Source organism: Rosa rugosa, chromosome 2 (genome assembly GCF_958449725.1).
Source record: "Rosa rugosa chromosome 2, drRosRugo1.1, whole genome shotgun sequence".
In the NCBI taxonomy this organism is placed as follows: domain Eukaryota; kingdom Viridiplantae; phylum Streptophyta; class Magnoliopsida; order Rosales; family Rosaceae; genus Rosa; species Rosa rugosa.
In genome coordinates this window covers 67,839,015-67,864,258 of record NC_084821.1, presented here as the reverse complement: position 1 = coordinate 67,864,258, position 25,244 = coordinate 67,839,015, and the positions used below count along the sequence as shown (strand labels likewise).

At 38.2% G+C, this 25,244-nt stretch overlaps 1 protein-coding gene and 2 long non-coding RNA genes across 4 annotated transcripts; all 3 read right to left on the bottom strand.

Moving 5' to 3' along the window:
• Positions 1–4,216: 4,216 nt before the first annotated feature.
• LOC133731508 (uncharacterized) lies at positions 4,217–4,910 on the bottom strand. Its single transcript, XR_009856695.1, has 3 exons — positions 4,846–4,910; positions 4,643–4,741; positions 4,217–4,510 (listed from the first exon to the last, which is right to left on the bottom strand). It is a non-coding gene; the product is annotated as an uncharacterized LOC133731508 (long non-coding RNA).
• Positions 4,911–5,037: 127 nt separating this feature from the next.
• LOC133731362 (uncharacterized) lies at positions 5,038–6,497 on the bottom strand. Its single transcript, XM_062158753.1, has 5 exons — positions 6,426–6,497; positions 5,914–6,180; positions 5,543–5,826; positions 5,249–5,422; positions 5,038–5,152 (listed from the first exon to the last, which is right to left on the bottom strand). The coding sequence occupies exons 1-5, from the start codon at positions 6,495–6,497 to the stop codon at positions 5,038–5,040; spliced, it is 912 nt and encodes a 303-aa protein (XP_062014737.1).
• A 9,247-nt stretch (positions 6,498–15,744) lies between these two features.
• LOC133733304 (uncharacterized) lies at positions 15,745–17,879 on the bottom strand. 2 transcript variants are annotated; one of them, XR_009857617.1, is made up of 4 exons: positions 17,459–17,879; positions 17,283–17,378; positions 17,075–17,127; positions 15,745–15,954 (listed from the first exon to the last, which is right to left on the bottom strand). It is a non-coding gene; the product is annotated as an uncharacterized LOC133733304 (long non-coding RNA). The 2 variants fall into 2 exon arrangements; XR_009857616.1 differs by having other exon boundaries at positions 17,283–17,875.
• Positions 17,880–25,244: the final 7,365 nt, after the last annotated feature.

Genomic DNA, 25,244 nt, shown 5'->3' with positions numbered 1-25,244 from the left:
TACTGCTACTCGTGTTCTGCTATTGTACTAGTCATCGCCTAATCCTGCTACTGCACTCGTGTCCAGGCCTAATCCTGCTACTGCACTTGTCCTGTACTCGTGTTCTGCTACTGCACTTGTCATCGCCTAACACAACAATTATTGCACATTTCACTAACTTGAATCCCAAACTTGATCCCAACATATTAACACAACAATTATTGCACATTTCACTACCAATCTCACTAATAATCATCGAAACAACATAGCACAGAGGCAGAAATGACAGAAATGAACCGAAAAAATGAATTACCTGAAGGCAATAGCAATGTTGTTGCCTAATTTCTCAAGCGCCTTGTCATGATCTCAAGAAGAGAAGCACTCTCAAGCTCCTTAGCCAATTGCTCATAGTCCTCTGCCTCCACTTTCTCAACATCCTCTGCAAAATTCAACCCAATTTCAATGTCAGTCAAGCCCACAAAAAAAAAAATCAAAATTCACAGCAAAATCTGCAATCTTTACCAGGCGCAACAATCGTGGCCGCAAGCGGCACAATTGAATCTCTCCTCTTCGGCTGAGCATTCACAGCCTTCACCGAGCTCCACCTCTGCGAAAACGTCACCGCCTGGTTCGGCACACGAAATGAACCTAGCGGAGCTGCAAAATTCCACAGAAAAATTCATACTTATATTTACAAGGAGCTTGAAATTCTTGAAAGACTTGGCAATCAGCTCCAAGCTCTCGTCGGTGACGACCATCCTCTTGAGCCTGATCTCCTCGAGCCAAGGATAAGCACCGGCCATGGCGGCGATCCAGGGATACACGTAGCCACCCCAGCCCTCCGACACCAGATTGAAGTCAGCGAAGTGCGCCTTCCCTTTGAGCGTGATGAATCTAACGTCTGGGAACCGACTGATCAAAATCCTAGGGCACGCAGCGTAGCAGTTCCCGACGAATATCCTCCTCCTGCACCACCGCTCGATCTCGTACCACGACTTGCACACCAGCGAGATCGAGTTCCGATTGCCGTCCGACTGCAGAAACGAGAACACGTGCTGCAGCCGCGGTTCCGTCCATTTTGCAAAGGCGAGTCGGGTCGGGGATTCGGTGGGTCTGACTTGGATTAGGATCGAACGGGTAAAACGGCGGAGAGCAAACAGAGAGATTTTGGTCAGTGGCATACGCGTAAATATTTCATCAAACTGAGCATTTTGGTCATTTTCTATTAAAATTGGGAGACAGGCTTGCATCATTTGGCTTTTGGGCCTGGGCTCATGTCCTTATTTGTATAAATCTTTTTGAAAGTGAGTTTTCTGTGTTTACATCTTTGGTCATGTGCTACTATGTAATTTTCTAAAAATTAAATGGTACACACAGAGTGCATGTCAAAAAGCTAAATTAAAATTAATGTACTTATTTCTTTAATTTGATTATAAACAGACAAAAAAAAACTTCTAAACCTAATAATCATCCCTAAACTTATAAAAAAAAAATAATAATAATACTCTCCACCCAATTCAGTGTTGCTGCTGCATCTCTCTCAGTCTCAAATTCTTGTCCAATTCTTTCTCAGTCTCTTTGTCTCCCTTGCTTTTAATTAGGACTAAGGTAATTATGAATCTTTTTAATTTCTAATTGAAATTTGATAAGCTTTTGAATTTATTCATTTTTTTTTTCTGTTGATAGATTTCCACGCCACTAAATTTTGGTGCTTTTTCTTGATGGTGGTATGCTCTCACCACCGATTCCAGGTTCGTAGCTAAGCACCTCTCCAAGTCTAAACACAAACAACCTCTAACTAATTGTGTCCTATAAAGCATTTAATCACAAAAACTAAAGAGACAAAAATGGTTTTCTCATTCCTTAATTTTTCCTATGAGAATGATAATAGGCTAATAGCCATGGTGGTGGGCTTATTATTAATCTTTCTAGCGCGGAAGACCTCAATATTCCTATCAGCCTGTCAGGGTAGTCAAATCGCTTCATATTATAGGCCATTGTGACGGAATTTTTTGTTTAATTAGTTCTAAAGGAGGGGATAGCTAAAAATGAGGTGTTTCTATGGAATCCTGCAATTGATTTAAACTTGTTATCCCTTCCTTCCAGATTGGTCAAAGCTACCGCACAGCCGTCTGGTCGAAGAATTTTCTTACGTAAGGCCAATCTCTCAACCCACAGGAACTATGGGGTTCGGCTATTATCCTAAATCTAAAGATTATGAAGTTGTTGACATTAGATTTTCTGGTGCCAAAACATACGGTGATCCAGAATATTATGGTGGGCATGTGTGATTGTTTATCCTCCAAAAGCAGTAGTATACAGCCTGGGAACTGATTCTTGGACACAAATCAAGACTTCTTCTTTGAAAAGAGAAACTATTTACCACTGGCCACATGCAGTTATATTTGAAGAGAAGTTATTAAACAGCGACAAGCGTGGCCCGTGGCCCACCATTGTACCGATATTGTCCTAACTTAACCAACCGTTAGGTGTTGGGTTTTAATCACAAAAGGTCTCGGTACAATTGTGTGAGATCCACCCACTTATAAGTATATTTTATTTATCACTTTTCTAATGTGTGATCTTTTCTCTCCAACACGTCCCCTCACGTGCAACCTAGCTCTAGGTCTGCACGTGAAATTAATTAATCCAATTCCCACATTGGAAATTGGGACACAAGTCTCATATTGGAGACTTGGTCAATACAATCCAAGGCCCACATTGGACACTTGGTAACAATCCAATCGGAATATTTTGATGGCAATATAAGGAACCCAAATTTGGGCCCATGATAATTGGAGACGCAATGGGAGAGTGACCCGCTCTGATACTATGTTAAACAGCGACCCTCTCTGATACCATGTTAAACAGCGACAAGCATGGCCTGTGGCCCACCATTGTACCGATATTGTCCCAACTTAACCACCCGTTAGGTGTTGGGTTTTAATCACAAAAGGCCTCGGTACAATTGGGTGAGATCCACCCACTTATAAGTATATTTTATTTATCACTTTTCCAATGTGGAATCTTTCCTCTCCAACAAAAGTGTTACTGGTTGGCATATGAGCAACAGAAGGAATTCTTGTGTATATATGACGCTAAAGCTTTGAACGCATTGCTAAAGCCATCATTTCCTTGGATATGTGTGATTATTAGGAATTTCATCGTCTAATGATACCGTATGAGTTATCGGAGTTTGACAATGACGATGATGGCTTCCTTTCACCTTACGGTGTGGAATGAATCTCTTGCACTTTGCAGCTTGCACTCTGTCGTGTATCAGAATATTAATCAGTATTGTACGTCTGCTGAGGATGATCGTTATTTATTCTCATATTTTGAAATAATCCAGTGTATTTCCGTTTTTTTTTTTCAGTCACAGGTTAGCATTGTCCAAAATCCCTAGTACGTACCTCTACCTCATTGTCGAGAGTGCGTGACTAGTATAAAACCATATTATATCTTTCTAATGTGAGACTCAAATTAAATAGGTTTCATATACAATACATATGCGCAATGTGTTGGATAGGAAAGATCTCACATTGGAAAAGTGACAAATAAAATATAACTTATAAGTGGGTGGATCTCATCCAATTGTACTAAGGCCTTTTGTGATCACTACTACAGAAATTGAAACAGACGACGGGCAAAAACTGTCGTCTGATATGAATGCTGACCGTCGTATATTGAGGCGCCGTCTGATGAAGGTCGATTATAGGGAACCGTCGTGTGAAGGGATCGGCAGCATGGCGGCAGCATGCTGGCAATCTGTCGACAGCATTAGCTGTTGTGTGACTATTCTTCAGACAACGGGCGACTTTAAAAACTGTTGTGTGATTGCGATTCAGATGTCGCTTTATTTTATGGCCGTTGTGTGAGTTTTATTCACACAACGCTCTTTACAAAGCATCCGTTATCTGTTTTGAGTTCAGGCCACAGTTGTTATTTTGTGTCCGTTGTGTGACTTGTATTCACACGACTCTTTTTTTATAAGCATATGTTGTCTGTTTTGAATTCAGACGATGGTTGTTTATTTTTGTGCGCGTTGTGGGACTTTCATTCACACGACTCTTTTTTTATAAGCATCCATTGTCTGTTTTGAATTCAGACGACAGAAAATTAGCCAAATGTAGGCTTTCACACGACACGCCAAAATTAGAAATTACCAAATGAACAGTAATTAGATTAATATATAATTTTATCTAATATTGTTATAATCCACATAATTGTACCCAAATGGATTAGACAATGCAAAATAAGGAGCACATCTATATATGCTACTCCAATAGCAAAAGAAGGAGCACATCTGTATATGCTACTTCAATAGCAAAATAAGTGAAGAAATGTACTTTAAATTGTCACTTCAGACCACAAAAACACATTTCTAGCCTATTTCACTTCTGAGCTTCTAGGCCATGAGCAACTGCAGACTCTACAACTTGAGGATGTTCTTCACCACATAACTTGCGAGCTCATTACGCACTTCATCAATTTCCCCTTAACAATAAACATGGTTGGCTCTCCTACCCCACTGTAACAGTTTAAAAATCACAAATTTAAACTCATGCCATGCCATTTGATAAACTGAAACAATACTACCTTGAAAACTAAAAGCAAACATGCAGACTCTGTCATTTTCAAAATGAAAAGTTTCATGAGTTACCTTATCTGCAAAACCCAAGTTTGTATCATATATGATGTCCCTCATATATCTCATTACAAAATAGCCGCACTGTTTGTCGTTTGGCTGTGATGGAATACCCTAAAAAAATACACAACGTGCACCATCAATCAACAACATACATATATATACTAATTATTGACTGAATTATTATTCAAAAGGAAATAAATATATTTAACACATACTGCCATGTTCTTCCATTGAATAGAACCCCGTCCTTTCTTGTTGCGGTCCCCTCTAAACATTGATATGGCACTATATATAAGCAGACCAACATTAGAAAAGACCAACAATATATAATTAAGCTGACCAACAATAGAAAGGACCAGCATATATAGTGGAACAAACTTCCAGTGAACAATTCAGTTTCGAGCAACTTACGTGTCAACAATATCTTTCCATTCTCCGTTACCCCCAAGGCGTCTTTTTAATGGATCCATGTAATAGACAGTCTCATTGTTCGGATCAATCACAGTTAATATCCAATGAGCACTACAATTCATTAAAATCATTATAGGAAAATATCCATGTGCATGTAAAAGTGGCAATCATATGAATAACAAAGGTTTGGTTTAAGCATACACATACGATGCATTGTAAGGCAGCAAGAAAATCTGATTTGGAGAAGCACTTATCAGCCGATCTTTTATACTTCGGGACCTCGTTGTTGCACTCCCACACCCTATCTCACCAATCAATGCTGGGTCAATGAAACCAACCATGTCTAGCATCATAGACTCTTTTAGTACATCATATAAGTACCTAAAGCACAGGGAACATGCATACATCACATACTAATAAATTAATAACCAAGAAAGGTTCTGAACTTGGGACAACCATGCATAAATATCATTGAACTTCATGTTAAAAAAATAAATTTACCTCATGTACAACACTATAAGGGTTCCTGTTACTTCTGCCATATTTGCAAGCCTCTTAACATCCAAGTCAAGTAGATAGCTCTTAGCATTAATACCAAATACCCGCTCTTCTTTATAAAAGCAAACAGCTTTCCTATCTTTGAATCCTTCTTTTCCCCACTGACATAACTTCTGCAATGCGGCTGGCAAGCTTGATTCGAGTGACTGCAAGTCAAACTCTTCTTCTACATCTTGCGTAAACTGATTCTTTTTCTGCTTCCTACTTGCTTTACCACTTGTTTTTTTCTAAATGAAGAAACAAGACAGTTAACAATGGAAAAAACCTCACATTATCTAAATAAAAACTCACTGTTCATATACAAATATATTTACCTTTTCATCAAATATGATCAGGTTTTTCGGCCACATTACCCAGCTCCCCATAGCTTGCTTTACTGTCGTAATCTCATCTTCTACAACAAATGGAATCACAGCCTTTTCCTCCAAAGCAGCATAAACAGAAACACGTAATCTGTCATCTCCCAATGGAGTCCCATGACAAACTTCTAATGGACCATCGCTTGTCATAACCGTTGCAAGAGCAACAATATGGTCAGCTGAACCCAATGCTAACTTGCATTTCTTCTCAGTAGGATTTACCTACACCAACAATAAGTAAATAATAATACACATAATCATATGAACACAATGATATGCAGAAACTTGTGCAACAATGAAAGAACAATCAGTTTTGAGCATGAGTTGTCAATCTATAGATTTTGATTGCTAAACAATTCAACATACGTACTATAATTGAAACCTAGCCACTAAATTACTGATCAAGGATTGAATCACACGTACATACAACTAGAACAATATGTAAATAATAATGCAACTAAATATACCTTTGTTCTTTTATCTAGCAAGGTCAAATCCACCATTAACCAAGCAACATACGTACTATAATCCAAATCCATCATTAACCAAGCAAAAAACAATAAGTTGTATCTATAGTACTTATACTTTGCACAAAATATATACAAAAAATTCTTATCAACAACCCATTTTATATGCTGCCACAAAGTTTAAGCATTCAATAAAATATCTTATCAACCCCATTAAATTAAGCAAGTTCAGAAAATCAATTCTAGGGTTGAATTGACTAACCTTATTTTGCTATTAAAATTTTCCAGCAGCTTTTTGAGCTCCCTTTCTCTCTCACCCTTGCAATCACCACAAGTTTCCTGCCAAAATTTAACAAAAGCGGTACTTTAGTAATAAATTTAAGCAAGACGGACGCTTACCTACTAAGCATTTAAATAAATCACACTTATTGGACTGGAAGACAGTAATGACACTCATAGATCAACAAAATATCTAAACTTCTCGAGCTTACTTATAATAAGATCATTACTTAGTAAGAGCAGTATGCAAAACTGATGCAAATCACTATAAAATTGAACCAATATCAAGATTTGATAAGCAATTTCTACCAGTAAGTGCAATGAATACATAGGGTTGATGTATCCTCATCAACTTCTCATTGTTCAATCATTAACCAACCAAATGAAAATAGAAAATCATGACCAGTAAAGTTACCGTGTTTAATCCCAAGCCCAAGGTACCAATACTCCATCTAAGCCTCCAACTCTTGCTGCACTTGAGAAACCCTACAAATAGAACAACAATCAAGTATCTTAGTTAGAATTTCAAATAGGACATCAAAACGACACCTAAAGATGAACTACATGTGATTTGAACAATGTTCCTAAATTCCCCGTATCATTCAATCCAAATTAATAAAGCAACAAATATCAATTCATCTAGACCATAACATGCTCATTAGGTTGCTAAATTAATAACAAACCTCCAATAATAGACCCTCTCTATGAAAGATAATGATTTTGTAATTGGATTGCATAACTCAAACTTGAGATTGCTTTTCTATTTATATTAGAGTTGGGTCCATATACAATGATTGTGAGATTCAATGATAGTAACAGTTACAAAATCAGATAGCTAGAATCAAGCTAATTAATACAAAAGGAAATAAAGACATTGATTCAGTCTTTAAGATAATGATTCAATCTTTAATAGGTGATTTGCCGTTATCAATTTGCATTGATTTATCACCTCCCCGCAAGCTGACGGGGCGTGCACGAACAGGAAGCTTGAGAACTAGGGAAGAGAATCTAGCAGATGGCAAACCTTTTGTAAATAGATCTGCAATCATATTAATTGTGCAGAGATAGTGAACTGAAAGCTCATGACGAACCACCTTTTCACGGACATAGTGATAATCGACCTCCACATGGCGAGTCCGAGTGTGAAAGACTGGATTAGATGCTAGAGAAAGAGCGCTGATATTGTCACACCATAAAGTGGGACAAGAGAGAGGCAATTTGAGATCTTTGAAGAGATGGCGGAACCATGAAATGGTTGCTGCTGTATAAGCAAGCTGACGATATTCAGCTTCCGTGCTTGACCGAGAGACACCTCCTTGTTTCTTAGAAGACCAAGATATTAAATTAGGACCCAAATAGATGCAAGAGCCACCAGTGGAGATTCGGTCATCTGGATCTCCAGCATAATCCGCATCAGAGAAAGCATTTATATTTAAAGAACCAGGCCGATAAAAGAGACCATGATTGTGAGTTTTCTTGATGTACCGTAGAATACGTTTCACTGCAACCCAATGTGTGGTGGTAGGCTTATGTAAAAATTGACAAACTTGATTAACTGCAAAGGCAATATCCGGACGTGTGATTGTGAGGTATTGAAGGGCGCCGACAACACTTCGAAAAGTAGTAGGATCAGATAAGGCATCACCATCATTAATGCTCAAACGTTTACCACTTACAGCTGGAGTGGCATAGGGTTTTGCATCAAGCATATCTGTGCGGCGTAATAGATCCAGAGCATATTTAGATTGAGTGAGGGAGAGACCAGCAGCAGATCGTTGAACTTCAATACCCAAAAAATAGTGGAGATTGCCGAGATCTTTCATAGAGAATAGTTTGCCCAATTGAATAATAAGTGTAGCAATAGAGGATGAATTATTGCCCGTGATCAGAATATCATCAACATATATTAATAAATAAATGAGCACAGTTCCAGAATGGTAGACAAATAGGGAAGAGTCAGCCATGGAAGAGACAAAACCCAGTTCTTCAAGATATGAGGAGAAGCAAGAAAACCATGCCCGTGGTGCCTGTTTGAGGCCATATAATGATCGGGTTAATTTGCAAACAAAATGAGGGAACTGAGCATCAACAAATCCAGTAGGTTGCTTCATGTATACATCCTCAGTGAGAAATCCATGTAGAAATGCGTTTTGAACATCTAGCTGTTTAATAGACCAACCAAAATTGACAGCAATGGCAAGAATAAGGCGTATGGTAGAATGCTTGACAACAGGGCTGAAAGTCTCACCATAATCAACACCTTCACGTTGATGGAAACCATTTGCCACTAAGCGAGCTTTATATCGCTCTATGGAACCATCAGAACGCTTCTTGATCCGAAAAACCCATTTATTGGGTAAGATATTCATGGACGGGTTGGGTGGAACAAGAGTCCATGTACCAGCTTGTTGGAGAGCATTGAATTCCTCACTCATGGCATGACGCCATTCAAGCTGCTTGACTGCTTGACTATATGTCTTGGGTTCAATGAGTTCGTTTGGAACAGAAGCAACAGCAGCATATTTGGGATTGGGCTTGCGGATACCACACCTTCCTCTTGTAAGCATATTATGAGGTGGGAGTGCAGGTGGTGGAGGAGGCACTGGTGGGTGAGGAGCGATAGGAGCAGCGGCATGGGTATTGTTCGAAGGAAGAGAGGGAACAATTGAAGGTGGGTGAGTATGTGGGGGAGTAGAAGTAAGAGATGTTTGATTGGGTGGGAATGTGGGGGCTGCAGTTGGTGGAGGTAAATTCGGCAAAGTATTATTATGTGGGGAAGAAGGGTGTGGTGGAGAATTGGTCAAAGGAGGAGTGTGGTGTGGGGTGGAAATGTGTGGAGGAGAATTTGGCAGAGGAGGAGGGTAATGTGGAGTAGTGTTTTGTGGGGTAGACATGTCTGGGGGGGAATTGTTTAGAGTAGTGTTATGGGACGTGTTGGTATGTGGAGGTGAAATAGTAGGTGGTATAATTTCTAGGAATGGTGACGAGGCTTGTGCAGGAGGAGTAGTAATGTTCTCACGAAAAGGGAAATAAGTCTCATTAAAGATAACATTTTTTGACAAATAAACTCTTCCCGTGACGGGATCTAAACATCGATACCCACTATGGTTTAAAGAATAACCAAGAAAAACACATTGTTTAGACCGAAAAGCAAGTTTGTGTGTATTATATGGACGCAAACATGGATAGCAAGCACATCCAAATGTACGAAAGAAGGCATAAGTAGGTGAATGCCGAAATAATTTTTGATACGGAGAAGAGAATTGCAGGACTTTTGTGGGCAAGCGATTAATGATAAAAAGTGCAGTATTAATTGACTCAACCCAATATTGGGATGGGATTGCGGCATGAGCAAGCAGAGTAAGAGCAGTATCAACAAGATGTCGATGTTTGCGTTCAGCAAGTCCATTTTGTTGAGAGTGATGAGGGCAAGAAAGGCGGTGATGAATTCCTTTTGAGGCCAAAATTTTTTTAAAATTTCCATTAACATATTCACCACCCCCATCAGATTGCAATGATTTAATCGAACAATTAAATTGAGTTTGAATATAGGTATAAAAATCAACAAAGATAGAGTAAGCTTCATGTTTAAATTTCATTGGGAAGATCCAGGAGTAACGAGAAAAATCATCCACAAATAAAATATAATATTTATATCCCTGAATTGATAGACAAGAGGACGACCAAACATCTGAATGCACTAATTTAAAAGGAAAAAGAGAAACAGACTCTGATATGTGAAAAGGCAAGTGTTTAGCCTTGCCCAATTGACATGACTCACAGAAGGAAACATTATTGGACCCTGAGAGTGGCAAATTGCCATTATTGAGAAGTTGCTTTAAAATAGGTGTAGCTGGATGGCCCATGCGTGAATGCCATAACTGAGCATTTACTCGTGAACCGACAAATGCGAAAGGACGACTATTTGGAACATTCGGAGAAAACGTGACAGGATAGAGACCATTACTACTCGTTCCGTGCAAAAGGGTCCTCCCCGTCATTAGGTCCTTCACATAAAAGGCATTAGGATAAATAAGCATATAACAATTATTATCGTTTAAAAAACGGTTAACAGAGATTAAATTGGTAGATGCTTGGGGACAGTGGTAAACATTACGTAAGGCAAAGGTAGTAGAGGGAGTAGAGAATGAAGAAGAACCAGTGTGTTGTATGCCCAAACCGAGGCCATGAGTAATACCTCCAACATTGTCAGGTCCATGATATTCCACAGGGTGGACCAGATTGCCCAGGTTTGAAGTGATGTGAGTGTTGGCTCCAGTATCGAATAGCCAAGAATTATTGGAAGCAGATGGGGAAGCATGAGCCACCATGGCAGAGAGGCGCTGAGTAGGAACACGACCCTCATAGGCATGATTCATTCTGTTATAGCAATCAATGGCGGAATGGCCTGCCCGTCCACAAATTTGACAAGGAGAGCGGGTGGTAGTAGGGGAGTTAGGTGGAAAAGGAGAGTTCATACGAGCCATTGGAGGTGGTGGTCCAAGGATAGAGGAACCGCGCCCAAAATTACGACCATTAGAGAAAGAGGATGATGGGTGGGATGCAGAGACACGACGTGTAAGGGCACCCCGAGTAGAGTGTGTGCCACGGCCAAAAGGAAAACCACGACCGCCACCACGGCCAGCACGGTGTGGAGTAGCAACTAGTGCTGTAGTTCCTGTGTCAATTCCCAATGCAGATTGACCTTGCATTCTGCGTTCAGCATTGAGTAATAATGCCTCCAAGGTGTCATAAGTAATAGGTGTGTCTCGTGCTTGAGCAGAACTAACAGTATTTTCATACATGGAGCCGACATTATTCATAATGATAGCAACCAAATCGGTTTCAGAAACAGGATGTCCAGCAAGTGCCAGATTGTCAGCTATGCCATTGATTTTGTCAAGAAAATCGGAGATTGAAAGATCACCACGAGTGGCACGAAGAAGCTCGCTGCGAAGCTGAAGAATGCGATTTTGAGATTGAGAGGCATATCGCTTTTCAAGAGAGGTCCAGGTGGCATGAGAGGAAGTAGATCGAGCCACAGTGGCGAGGACAGAGGGAGTAAGGGACCCATTGATCCAGCTTAGCACCATCTGATCCTGTTGAATCCAAGCATCAAAATCGGGATTGACTGTATCCGTGAGGTTTCCTTTGGCATCCTTAAGAAAACAAGGAGGGCATTTGTTAGAACCATCAACAAAGCCTAACAGATTGCGACTGCGCAAGGTGGGAACAAGTTGAGCGAGCCAGAGGGAATAATTGGTCCTATCGAGTTTGATATTCAAGAAGTTGGTAATGGATGGAGTAGAGTTGGAAGTGGTGCTGGAGGAAGAGATGGTAGTGGAAGTAGTACTGGAGGTAGTCATTGTAACAAGGGAAATGGGAGAGAAAAAAAAATTTGTGTCGTTAGACTAGGGCTGTGATACCATGAAAGATAATGATTTTGTAATTGGATTGCATAACTCAAACTTGAGATTGCTTTTCTATTTATATTAGAGTTGGGTCCATATACAATGATTGTGAGATTCAATGATAGTAACAGTTACAAAATCAGATAGCTAGAATCAAGCTAATTAATACAAAAGGAAATAAAGACATTGATTCAGTCTTTAAGATAATGATTCAATCTTTAATAGGTGATTTGCCGTTATCAATTTGCATTGATTTATCACTCTACACTACTACAATCAATGAGATCTTTGAGGCTTATGTTAATCATCCATTTAAAATTCCCCCAATGGCACATTACATCTTTACTGAACAGAACTTTATTTTTTCGTAAATCTTTCCCCAAACTTATATTTTAAATCAGATAAATTTTTTTTTTTTTTCAAGCCATTAGTGACTTATCTTTCAAAAACTGCACTGTAAAAATAAATTAAGGTGTATGATCGAGCAGAGGTTCAATGTGGTTCAATAAAGAAAGAGACAATTAAAGATGGAGTGATGGAGGCAGACACTTTAGCTCAGACTTTCATAATGAATCCCCACACAAAAACATATCCAACTCAACTCATCCACCTGTCCCAACAACCCTCATGCCCCAACAACCCTCATGCAACTCTTTAGTTCCAACCCCATCAAAATTTAAGCATATGCAGCTTTTTCATTCCTAGCTTAGCTAAAACCAGTTAATCAGACTCTTTGATTCAGATCAATCCAAACACGTGTAACCTTTAAATCCTTTACTTTACCTCTACATAACAGTAACAACTAGCTCTTACGAGTTGGAGAAGAATAAAATTCTGTGTTTGCATGTGAATGCCCGAACTACTAGCCCAGTATTATAATAGCTCATACGGTGTTGTACCAGTTAAGAACAACAACTCAGATGATGAAATCAAATATTCAAATCTGCATCTCATTATCATCACCACATGTATATACATATAAACAAAAATTTAAGCAACCCAGAAGATAATTAAACAGAATCAACATGGAGGAACAGAATCAAGCATATTCACAGATTATTAAAAAGCCGAAAGCTTAGCCCATGATAATTACACCAAAAAGATCAAAACTTGAGAGGACCCAACTGAAAACAAGACGTAATAATCAAAACCCAGTTACAGAATCGAAGAGAATCAATCAAAAGAAACGATTTTGATACCTGAGGCTGCATGCGATGGGAACCAGTCCGAGAGGCTAAACTGGCCAATAGTGCTTCGCTCTAAGGGAATCGGCTCGATCCGGAGAGGCTAAACTGGCTCAATCTCAGTTCACCGGCTCAATCCCATTCGCAGAGAGCTGAGATTGGTTAGAGAGAAGAATGAGGGTTTCGGAGAGTGAGGTTTTGGCTAGAGAGTGAGGATTTTCATTTTGGTTTGGGTCTGTCGAGATAGAGAGAAGAATTAATGAGGGTTTGGGAGAGTGAGGTTTAGGGTAGAGGGTGAGGATTCTAGTTTTCGTCTGGGTCTGTCGACAGTGAGGCGACCAAGAGGAGGGCTTTGTTTTTGGGTGTGTCAATCGACAGTGAGACGAGTCAATTAAGATAGAGCGAGGCGCTAGCTGTCGAGAGAGGGTTTTGCTATTTTGTTATTTTTGTTATGTTTTTTGCTCCAAGTACGTGTTAGGGTTTCGGCTAGATTTGTGAGGCCCTAATGCCCTATCAATTTGGAAAAGGACTCACACAACAGATTTGTGTAAGAAGGTGGTCTGAATGAAGCCATTTAAATTTGGGGGTTGTATCCTATTAATTGGACTTCCCTCCTTCGGGAGTTGGAGAAAAATTGTGGCGTGGGAAATCTCCCTCCTTCAGCCAAACATACTGATCACACCACAGTTTTGTTATTTTTCGTCGTCGGATTAATACATGTTGGGGGGAAATTTGGGGTTTTAGATAGGGTTTGGCACCACTTACATGGTGGGAAAGTTGCCGCTCTATTTTTTAAGCGTCACACAACGGTTTTTTCCTTAAACGCCGTATGAACTAATTCACAAGTCCATATCAGACGACAAATTTTGTAAAAACGACGTCTGAAAAAATAAAAATCAATCAGACGACGGAAAATTATGATACGTCGTGTGAGAGACGTCGTCTGATTGAGTTTTTGTAGTAGTGGATTAAAACCCAACACCTAACGGGTGGTTAAGTTGGGACAGTATCGGTACAATGGTGGGCCACGCTTGTCCCTGTTTAACATGGTATCAAAGCGGGTCCTTCTCCAATTGCGTCTCCACGTAGGCACGTATCATGAGCCCAAATTGGAGTTCCTTATATTGCCATCGAAATTACCAAGTGTTCAATGTGGGTCTTGGATCGTATTGACCAAGTCTCCGATATGAGATTTGTGTCCCAATTTCCAATGTGGAAATTGGATTAATTAATTTCACGTGCAGACCTAGAGTTAGGTTGCACGTGAGGGGGCGTGTTGGAGAGGAAAGATCCCATATTGGAAAAGTGATAAATAAAATATAACTTATAAGTGGGTGGATCTCACCCAATTGTACCGAGGCCTTTTGTGATTAAAACTCAACACCTAACGAGTGGTTAAGTTGAGACAGTATCGATACACTGGTGGGCCACGGGCCAAGCTTATCGCTGTTTAACACAATGTTGTGTGTTTTATTTTAGGACATTGCGCATGTACGTGTGGTTTATGCCATAAGTCTACTATAGTGCACATGTAGTGGGTAAAGGTTTATAACATATATGCTTGCCCATCTTCCTTTGAAAATTAGGTAGATCGAAGGTGAACCTGTAATGGTTGTCCATATCGATGTGATAAGCAGTCTAAGTAAGGAAGTTATGGTAATTTGTGTTAAAGGGGTTGATCCATTTAAGCTAGCTACTTACATAACGTACCAAAAAATAGATACTTAATTAGATACTAAACTTCATTCAGGTGTTAATCACCTCTCATATTCTTTTCATCCCTATAGTTGATTCAACGGGTATCTGAAGTTCTAAAAATTGCGTAACTTCATCCAAAAAATATCAGAAAAAAAAAAAAAAAAAAAAAGGTGTAGTGCAATAACATTGCACATGTGTACGTGGGTTTATGTAGTAACATTGCACGAGTAGCTAGGGTTTCCTATTGTCAAAGACTCAAAGTAAGTATGGGCTGAATCAAATCGATCCGGTCTGGGCTTGCCGGTTTAATTAGGTTTGCTTCGCACATAAACTCTTGTGGAAATCAATTTGAGCCAATTTGACATCTCACACTACCACAAAATTGGCTATAGGACACCATCAGTTAAGGGTGCTTAATGGTGCATAGGCCACTGTTTTCTTCATTAGCCACCATGCGGCCACCCATCCAATGTCAGTCCCCATTGCTCCAGTTTCTAATGCAGCATAGAACACCAATAAGTAATCGGTGGCAAAACTTTTAACTTGACAAACAATCTGTCACATCAATTATGTCTTGTCATTTGCCACCTCTTTCACACCAATTATATCATTAACTGGCAGCTATTAGAACGGTGTCTAAATTACTCGTACTGTTTTTAAAAAAGTAGCGCCAATTTGGCACCAAACAAGAGCTTTACATTTCTTTCCTGGCTCACAATTCACAAAATGATTTGCATTCCATCAAAATGTAATAACTAAACTATGAATTATCCATTGAATATCTGCAAACGTATTGCTGTTCAAGTACTGTATTGAAACCATAAGTTTACATCAAATCAATAATAGATGGTTACACTTGGCATCTATATGTTCTCGACCCAGTACAACACGCTCAATGCAAATATTTTGGAGCCGTATAGTGGGGCTTTATGTCCTCGAATAATCTTCAAGCTCACTCTGCATACAGTGAAATAAGCATCAGATTGTAGCAGGTGATTAAGTAGAGGGTAGGCAAAATTGAATATTACTAGACCATACTGGATAACATAGAAAAAAGAACAAATGATAATAGATGTCATCAGAGGAAAGAGTTGGTAACAATATGAACAACAATTAGCCGACTACAACATGAACATGGTTTCATATAGAAACCATTCTTTTTTCAAATATATGAACCTATGATTCCAGAAGAGTGAAAAGTTAACAATTAATCTAGTGTTGTGTTCAAGCTTTAACTAAGCTATAACCCTACAACCTCCCCATCTTTATTCACTCTTTTTCTGGTTTGGTTGCAATAGCAAAGTTCTTTATAAGCTTGTCAAAAACAAAGCCAAAAAAGAGTGAAGAGCTAAAAAAGAAATTCCAAGGTCATAATTATGTATACCAGAAATCCAAAAGCTTAAAGGATAGGAGACATTTTAAAAGGACACAGTTTTGTAGCAACAAAGAGCACACAATAACATTCTACTATATGATTACTTGATAAAATTCATCTGCATCATCGTAGGGTACGATAGGAAGTGAAGAAACTTTAACCCTTTCAATATTAAAGGAGTACTTGTTAGAATTTGGTAATTGGGAGATCAAAAGGTATCTGGGTAAATCAATACAAATTGAACTACACTACTCAAAAACCTTCTATGGGACTACTATGTCGCAGAATATTGAATATTCAAACAAAGTAAACCAAAAAAAAAAATCTCCGTTTAGCTGGTAATAACAAAACTGTTGTGAAATCAGGGTATGAAATAAAATTGAACCCAAATAATAATCAGACAATTTCATAACAATAGGAATAGATAGAAGAATCCCAAAACGTTAAAAGACATAGTGGCATTGAAACCAGCTCCCACCAAGCATATAGATCATTACATTCCTAGATATATCCATGGGTAACTACACAACACAATGCCCAAGGACAGAAAATTGCCAAAAATTGAGAATTTAGTGACTTCACATTGGCTCCTATTGCTGGAACCTCTAACACCCCATGTTCTTAAACTCTGCTCGCACACTTAGATAAAACTTAGATGTTGAAAACATGATAAACGAAATATATAAATTTTTGGCAGCATACCTCTTCAAATATGACTCATAAACTTTGGATGCAGCGGCTTCAAACTGTGTTTCCTGCATTGCAAAAACATTGAACTCAACTTGCACAGTTGACTCTATTCTATGGATTCAGAAAAATCCTCGACGTGCAGATTTAATGCATCAACGCTGAATACAAGTTTTATAAATTGCTGGGTCGTTTATCAATTGCTTTGCTAGATTATGTTTACCTTTATGTATCACACTAGAAAATGTGAATGCCTGATTAAAAATAGCCACTGGAAAAACAATGCTTGTACTACCTTGGTTGTTATTTTACTCTATATCTGCAAAATCACCACATATGGGTCAAACGAAGAAATTCGCATAAAACAGAGAAATTTGTTAAGGCATGGAGAAAACATACACATAACCGGTCTTACTCCGTTACCATCGAGACAATGAACTTCGGAGCACATTCATGTGGATCCGGATCGGCGATCGAGTGTGATGTGATGAACTTTGGCAACGGCGATGGATAGTGGCACGACCATATGGGTTTTGTAGATCGGCTCACCCTCGAGCCATTGGTGTAGGCGGTGTCGCAACCATATCTAAGGTGATAGCGGATTCGGCATCCGTACATCATTTCAGATAGAAGAAGAAATGGAGACGATGAGGGAGGGAAAGGCCAAGGAATTATTTGAGTTTTGAAAGCTCTTTTCTACAGACTCACTCACCCACGTCAAATTCAGTCCTTTTAACTGACGTCGGGGTCAAAATGGTAAATACCAGCAACAGAAAGTGTGCCACACACGCAACTTATCGATTATTATGTCAAAATTGTACCAAAAACTAAAGTATTATATTGAAATATCAGACCAAAAAAAAGTAATATATTGAAATAGAGTATATGGGCACTGAAGTTCAGTGACATCTCCAGAGCAATACACCGTTTACTCTCGACCGTGTCATACTATTATCTAAGAGCACCAACCCAAATCGGTGTGCCCAAGTCGGTGCCCTCTGGCCTGTTTTCTAGTAGTGTCAGAAGCTCCTAAGCCTCTTATCAAGGACTTTCTTTTCCTGTTTGTACCTACATCTTCTTATATAGATTTATCATTTGCTAATCAAGCTTATCCCTGTTTACTCGTTTAGTGCTGATTGCTGTTTAGTGTGTTATACCTTTGCAAAGTTTCAAAATTTTCAACCAAAACAATCTTGTGTTATATCTTATAATCTATACTCGTATATATCAGGCTAAATTTTGGTACCAAATATAAGCGCAAATGAAGAGGGGAAACACAAGAACTTATCAAATTTTGTAAAATCCTTACATATTGTACCAAAAATAGATTATAAGATACCAACTTCGTGTCAGATTTAATCGCCTCTCGGTGATCATAGGGTAAACTTAGCAAGAGAACTGATTCAAAATGGGTATTCGAAATGGCGAAAATTATTATTTCATCCAAAACCGTCAAAAATACCATATATATAATATGCAGTACGTAGAAGGGAGATAGAGATGATCGACACAATTGGCTTTCATGTCTACTGAAGTAGTGGACTTATTGATCTCCATGACACAAATCTGGAGGAAATATTTCTTATTCTTGTTCTAGCTTCTTCAATCACTGCGGGCGCATCGAGTAATGTAATTACAACCTCGGCGGTAAGAATTGACCTGATTTCTGTTATTGCAGTCATAGTAGGATTTGCCGCGCTGGCCACACGGTATTTTGTCTTTCTTAAGGGCTTCGTAGCTAATGAAACGGCCTTGCATAAGTTGACGCCGGCCGGCCTCGGAGTCCAGTAACATCTCAGTTTCTTCTCCGATCATGTCACCCACATTGTTGTGGCGCTGTTTGAGACCCCAGGCGGCATCGTGGATCTTTGAGGACTCTACTGCGGCCAGCATGGCTAAGGCCACGAGGAGAACAACAAGGCAGGATTTGAGATCCATTTGCCGACAAACAGAAAAGGTTTGTGAATTTAAAGTGGTTGCCAATTGGTCTCAGCCCTTCCTTCAAGTTTGAGACAAAAGGATGGAGGATATCTCCTCTATTAATAGAGGTCTGTTTACTGTAGCTTTCGGTTTTTTTTTTGTTTTTTTTACAGTTCCCAATTTGCCATGATAGAACAACTACAAAATCATCACATGAGGGTTAAAGCTGTAAAATACCAAAAAAAAATTGAACTTCCTAAATTGCCCACGATAGAAAAATTAAAAACCATCAAGGAGGAATAATACTGTAAAATACCAACAAAAGTTTTGAACTTCTTAAATTGCCTAGATAGAGTTACCAAAAAAATACCCAAAAAAGGGTCAATACTATAAAATATCAAAACAAAATGGATGAAAATCTAAATATGGAAATATAGGATTGTGCGGTAGAGAAAAGAAAGAAAAAAAAATAAGATTGCACGCAATAGGAGTATATCAAACAAAGATTTATATCAAAATTAACCAAGCCAACTATATATGAGTATATAATTGTATCAAAGACATGTAAACGATAGAAAAAACATTTCACACACACGATGTGCGTGCAAGAAGGTTAGTATAAAAAAAATAAGGTGGCGGGTTATGAAGCTATTTAGACAAAAATAAAGGGCATATTTGATTTTGGTGGCTGTGCTTTTCTTTGTGATTGAATGCAATTTTGGGGTGTCCGCCTTCTCTTTTTTGTCCTCTAGATTTGGGAGAGGATCCTCTCCTGAGCAAATTAAATACCTGAGCTACCTGAGCTTTGAAGCAGATGACGACACGTGGATTAATCAAATCTAACAGTCTAGGATTCTTCTCTTTTCGTTTGGTCACTTCATTCTTTCCTTCCTCTCTCTTCTGATTTCCCTTTCCTTCACATCACGTTCTTCTTTTTCTTCTCTTTGTCTCTCTTCTGTTCTTCTTCACTCCTTATCGAGTGATTCTTTGCCCAATTAATTGATGAGTTGGGTTGGGATTCAATTAATGGGTACAATTTGGGGCTGGGATTCAATTGTTGATTTCAATTTATGTTTATTCTCTCTAATATTCCATTGCCTAAAGTCCTAAACCAATTTTTTTGCGTTTATACTTTGTAATTGATTAGTAGGCTTTCTTGGCATTTAAAACAACTTGAGTTGTTGTTTTGCAATCCACCCCTCTCTCGTCTTCATCCGGCTTCAACTTCCCATTCACAGTCGCTTGGAGAATCAAATCCAAAACAAAGTTGAGAACTCAGATAACCCAGGTCTCGAAGGATGAACTTCAAAAGATTCAATTTTTGGTCTGGGTACTTGGGTAGGAAGAGAAGAGAGAATGCCAAGGGTAAAACCTGATATTCGGTTTTCATTTATATTTGATTTTGCTGTTGAATGCCAAGGATTTCAATTTTGGATTGTTATTTTTTTGGGTCTGTATGAAAGTGAAGAGAGCAAGGAAGAAAATGATAATGATCATGAAGAAAGAGAGAGGTTCAGTGGAGATAGTAGAGGTGGAGGACTGCAGTTGATTGAACCATCAATAATGGAATACGAAGTTGAAGAAGAAGAAGAAGAAGAAGAAGGAGAGAGAGAGAGATTGAATAGGCAGAGAGAGAATGAGAATGTTTTAATCGTTGGATTAAGCTGCAAAAAATGAAATAAGTGCAACAAAAGATTAGAGCCGTTAGATGTGTTTTTGGACACGTGGCAGCTTATTATACAAAGCTCAGGTATTTAATTTGCTCAGGATTTTGTTGGTGGGTTTAGGCATGGCATGCTATATATAACCAGTCTAGATAGGGATGACAATGGGAGAGTAGAGGCTAGAGATCAAAATACCATCTCTGTCCCTGAAATTATTTTATAGCCCATCCCCGTTAGATTATATTAGGGATTCCTCATACTTGTATCCATTAGGGATTAAGTCATCATACCCACGCCGAATCCCCGTTAGCATTAATTTCTAGTTCACTTTAACAATAATTATTATTCAAGGGTTTTTCTAAATGTACCCGGAAAATATCTAAGTACACCCAGCATATTTTTTTATGTCCGGTATATGTATAAAAACTTTAACTACACCCAGCAAGTTTTTCCTATAATACCCTTTTCTTTGATTAAACCCAGGAATCTTAGATCTCATTAATGCTACTAGAAATTCATTACATTGCCTATCAGATGCATTTGCTACAATAGAATGATAGTTCAAGAATAAGTTTCAAAACTAGTGCTAGAATCTCAATTGTCTGATAGTTTTCAGCCGCTTGATGTGAATGTAGCTTGGTTCAGGCTTCTATATGGCACTCTATCAAAATCTGGGGACAAACTGTTACTAAACTAAGAGAGATGAATATTAAAACAATCAATTAAAGCATTTTTCATAAAGCATAAACTTAACTAGTTATCTTTGGCACACATAAAAATGCAAGAGACATTGGAGATGTAGGGATCAGTTTCTGCCTATAAGGGGTTTATCATAGCGTGCTTTGTTGGCTATTCTCTCTGGGCAGAAACTCCATGAAACATCAGTACAAGAAACTAGCTAGCATTAAAAAAGGCCAATGAAAGAGGGACGGGAGAGGATATTGCACCAAAGAGATAATCAATACTAGTATCCATGCTTTGTTTTTTGAAACGAATCCATGCTTTGTTTGCTGGGTTTAATTAAAGAAAAGGGCATTATGTTGTCCTTGTTGGGTGTAATTAGAGATTTTATAAATTTTGTTGGGTGTAAAAAATTGCTGGGTATATTTAGATATTTGCTGGGTATATTTAGAAAGACCCAAAGAATTCAATGATCAAGTATAAAAAAATATAAAATTACAATTTAGATATCATAAAGTCTTAAAAGTTTAACTTTCAGATATAATAATACAATAATATATAATAGTTATCAACATATTCTAGAAGAAAGTTTATTTATATATTAAATAATATATATGAATACACATAATATATAATCCTAGTCACAAAATCATGCATATTTATTATTGGGTGAGGATGGGTATGGGGATGACAATATCATTTTCGCCCCATCCTCAATTTGAGAAATTCAATATTGGAGATCTCCATCTCTATTATCCAATTATTCTCGAATCTCTCTTCAATTGGAGTCGAATGACCGATGGGTACCTTACCCGCTGGAAATTTTTGCCATCCCTAAACCAATCGAGTTAGATGTACTGTAACTGGCCAAGACATGTGGTATTGTTCATTTAATGATGAATTAATTAAATTTATGTACATGACTAAATAGTAATTAAACTACAATTTAATCATCTTTAAATGTCGTTGCTTAACTTTCTATCTAAGGCTCGCAAGTACATTTGCATGAGGTTTGCTTTGATGGTTGAAAACATTGTGCCATCAATACATATTGAGCACTTTTGGTGTTTAACACATAGTTTGGATGTTCAAATTAAAAGGTGTAGTGCTACAACATTGCCGTGTTTTATGTAGTAACACTGCACAAGAAGCTAGGTTAGCCTATTGTCAAAGCAATTATGGGTGAGATTCGGTCGATTCTTGCCGGTTTAGTTTGGTTTGCTTAGCACAAATTCCTGCGGAAACCAAACCGAACCAATTTGATCGATACATTTGAGCCAATTTGACATCTCCGAAGCTTTCTTATCAAGGACCTTCGTTTCCATCCCATGTGATCGATGTGGGCGTTTTTCCTGTTTGTATACCTACATCTTTTCCCATAGATTTATCATTTGCTAATCAAGTTTGTCCCCGTTTACTCTTTTAGTGCTCATTGCTGTTTAGTGTGTTAGACCTTTTCAAAGTACGTTTCTAAACCTATACTCACATATACTATTAGTCTAAAATTCGTACCCTGTATATAAGTGCAAATGACAAGGGGAGAGACAAGAACTTATCAAATATTGTAATTTCCTTACATATTGATCATAGATTGAACTTAGCAAGAGAACTGATTCCAAATGGGTATCTGAAATGGTGAAAATTGTGTAATTATTTAATTCAAAAACGTCAAAAAATACCATATATAATATGCAGTAGAAGGGAGAGCTGATCGACACAATTGGCTTTCATGTCTACTACTACATAAGTAGTAGACTTACTGATCTCCATGACACAAATCTGGAGGAAATATTTCTTATTCTTGTTCTAGCTTCTTCAATCACTGCGGGCGCATCGAGTAATGTAAGTACAACCTCGGCGGTAAGAATTGACCTGATTTCTGTTATTGCAGTCATAGTAGGATTTGCCGCGCTGGCCACACGGTATTTTGTCTTTCTTAAGGGCTTCGTAGCTAATGAAACGGCCTTGCATAAGTTGACGCCGGCCGGCCTCGGAGTCCAGTAACATCTCAGATTCTTCTCCGATCATGTCACCCACATTGTTGTGGCGCTGTTTGAGACCCCAGGCGGCATCGTGGATCTTTGAGGACTCTACTGCGGCCACCATGGCTAAGGCCACGAGGAACACAACAAGGCAGGATTTGAGATCCATTTCCAGATTTTTGGGTGGACAAACAGAAAAGCTTTGTGAATTTAAAGAGGTTTCCAATTGGTGTCTGCCCTTCCTTCAAGTTTGAGGCGAAGGGATTGAGGATATATAAAGAAAATAAGGTGGCAGGTTATGAAGCTCTTTAGACAAAAATAAAGGGAATATCTGATTTTGGTGGCTGTGCTTTTCTTTCTGATTTAATCTTGGGGTGCCCGCTTCTTCCTCCTGTTTTTTCTGTCCTCTTCTCTTTTTGGTGATTATTTGCATGGCATACTATATATAACCACTAAATCTACGGTTATATATGACATGTAAATTTAGTATATTTGATCGTTAATTAATTAAATTTATATAATTATATACATGATTAAATAGTAACTAAATTATAATTTAATCATGTTTGAATGTAGTTGCTTAACTCTCTATCTAAGCTCATTGTGTGTGGCGAAGGCAGCTTTAAAGTTATCGTTTGCTAATTATTGGTGGCAAATGATGGCAGGTTGACTCATGTCATCAATTGCAAGCGATATATATTCTTAAGTTTGGAGTGTGGTACTCTTCCTAGGGGCTTGTTTTGCTTGGGTTTAATGAAGCCACTAGAAACTCTTTGATCGTAAGTTATTGTCAAAAGTTAAATGAATATTTTCTCTGATAAAAAAATAAAAAAAACTTTCTATCTAAGGCTCACAATTAAGTACATTTGCATGAGGTTTGCTTTTTTATGGTTGAAAACCTTGCCATCAACACATATTGAGCACTTTTGGTGTTTTAGCACATAGTTGGGATGTTGAAATTAGGTGGTGTTGTGCTAAAACATTGCAACATGTGGGTTTATGCAAGTAACATTACCGAACCAATTCAATAGATACATTTGAGACAATTTGACGTCAATCTCCAAATTAAGCTCCTAATAATCCTCTTATCAAACTACATATTATATAACACTGGAGGCACCATGTAGAGGTCTTTTCTCAGTTGCTAATTAAGTTCGTTTCCGTTTGCTCGATTAGTGCTAATTTTCTGTTTAGTGTATTAAACCTTTTCAAAGTTTCAAAAGCTTTCCAAACCAAAACCTATACTCACATTTATTATCAGGCTAAAATTTGGACCCCATAAGTGCAAATGAAAAGGGGACAGACAATAACTCATCAGAATATTGTAGAATTTTTACATTTCAAGCCAGTGATGTAGATATGATCGTCTAAGAATGCCCTAAACTAGAGGTGGCAAACGGGCCTAGTCGTGCTTCGTGCTGTGCTTGGGTCGGCCCATTTATTATCGTGTCGGGCTCGTGCCGACCCATTTACTTAAACATTAAGCTCGGCCCGGCCCATGGCCCGAGCCCATATCGTGCCGGGCCGTGCTCGTGCCGGGTCAATAACGGGCCGTGCTCGTGCCTACCCACTATAAAGTACGATTTAAAAATCTTAATTTGAACAAATAAAAATTAATTTTATTTAACTATTTAGAAAATTAAAATAAATTAAGTTCTACAACGTTTTTCTTAATCTTAGCTTTTTAAGATTAGATTTCTAATAATTTTTTATATTCCACTATAAGAAAGAAAGAAAAAAAAAACTCAAAATATATTGTTTTTAGTATATTATTGTGAGATTAATCTTTATTAATATAATGAAGATTTAGTATCTATTATTTTTTCCTTCATTCTATAGTTGTATTATTATGATTTATGAGATTAGTCTATATTAATAAACATATATTTAATATTTAGAAAAAATACTTATGTCAAAACAAGGATATAATGTTTTGTT

Excerpts from the sequence above, each read along its gene's own strand:
- LOC133731362 (XM_062158753.1), bottom strand. The coding sequence starts at position 6,497 with ATGGATTTGGATTATAGTACGTATGTTGCTTGGTTAATGGTGGATTTG. Across the intron at positions 6,181-6,425 it reads TGCTAGATAAAAGAACAAAG|GTAAATCCTACTGAGAAGAA; the intron begins GTATATTTAGTT and ends TTGTTGGTGTAG. Across the intron at positions 5,423-5,542 it reads CTTATAGTGTTGTACATGAG|GTACTTATATGATGTACTAA; the intron begins GTAAATTTATTT and ends CCTGTGCTTTAG.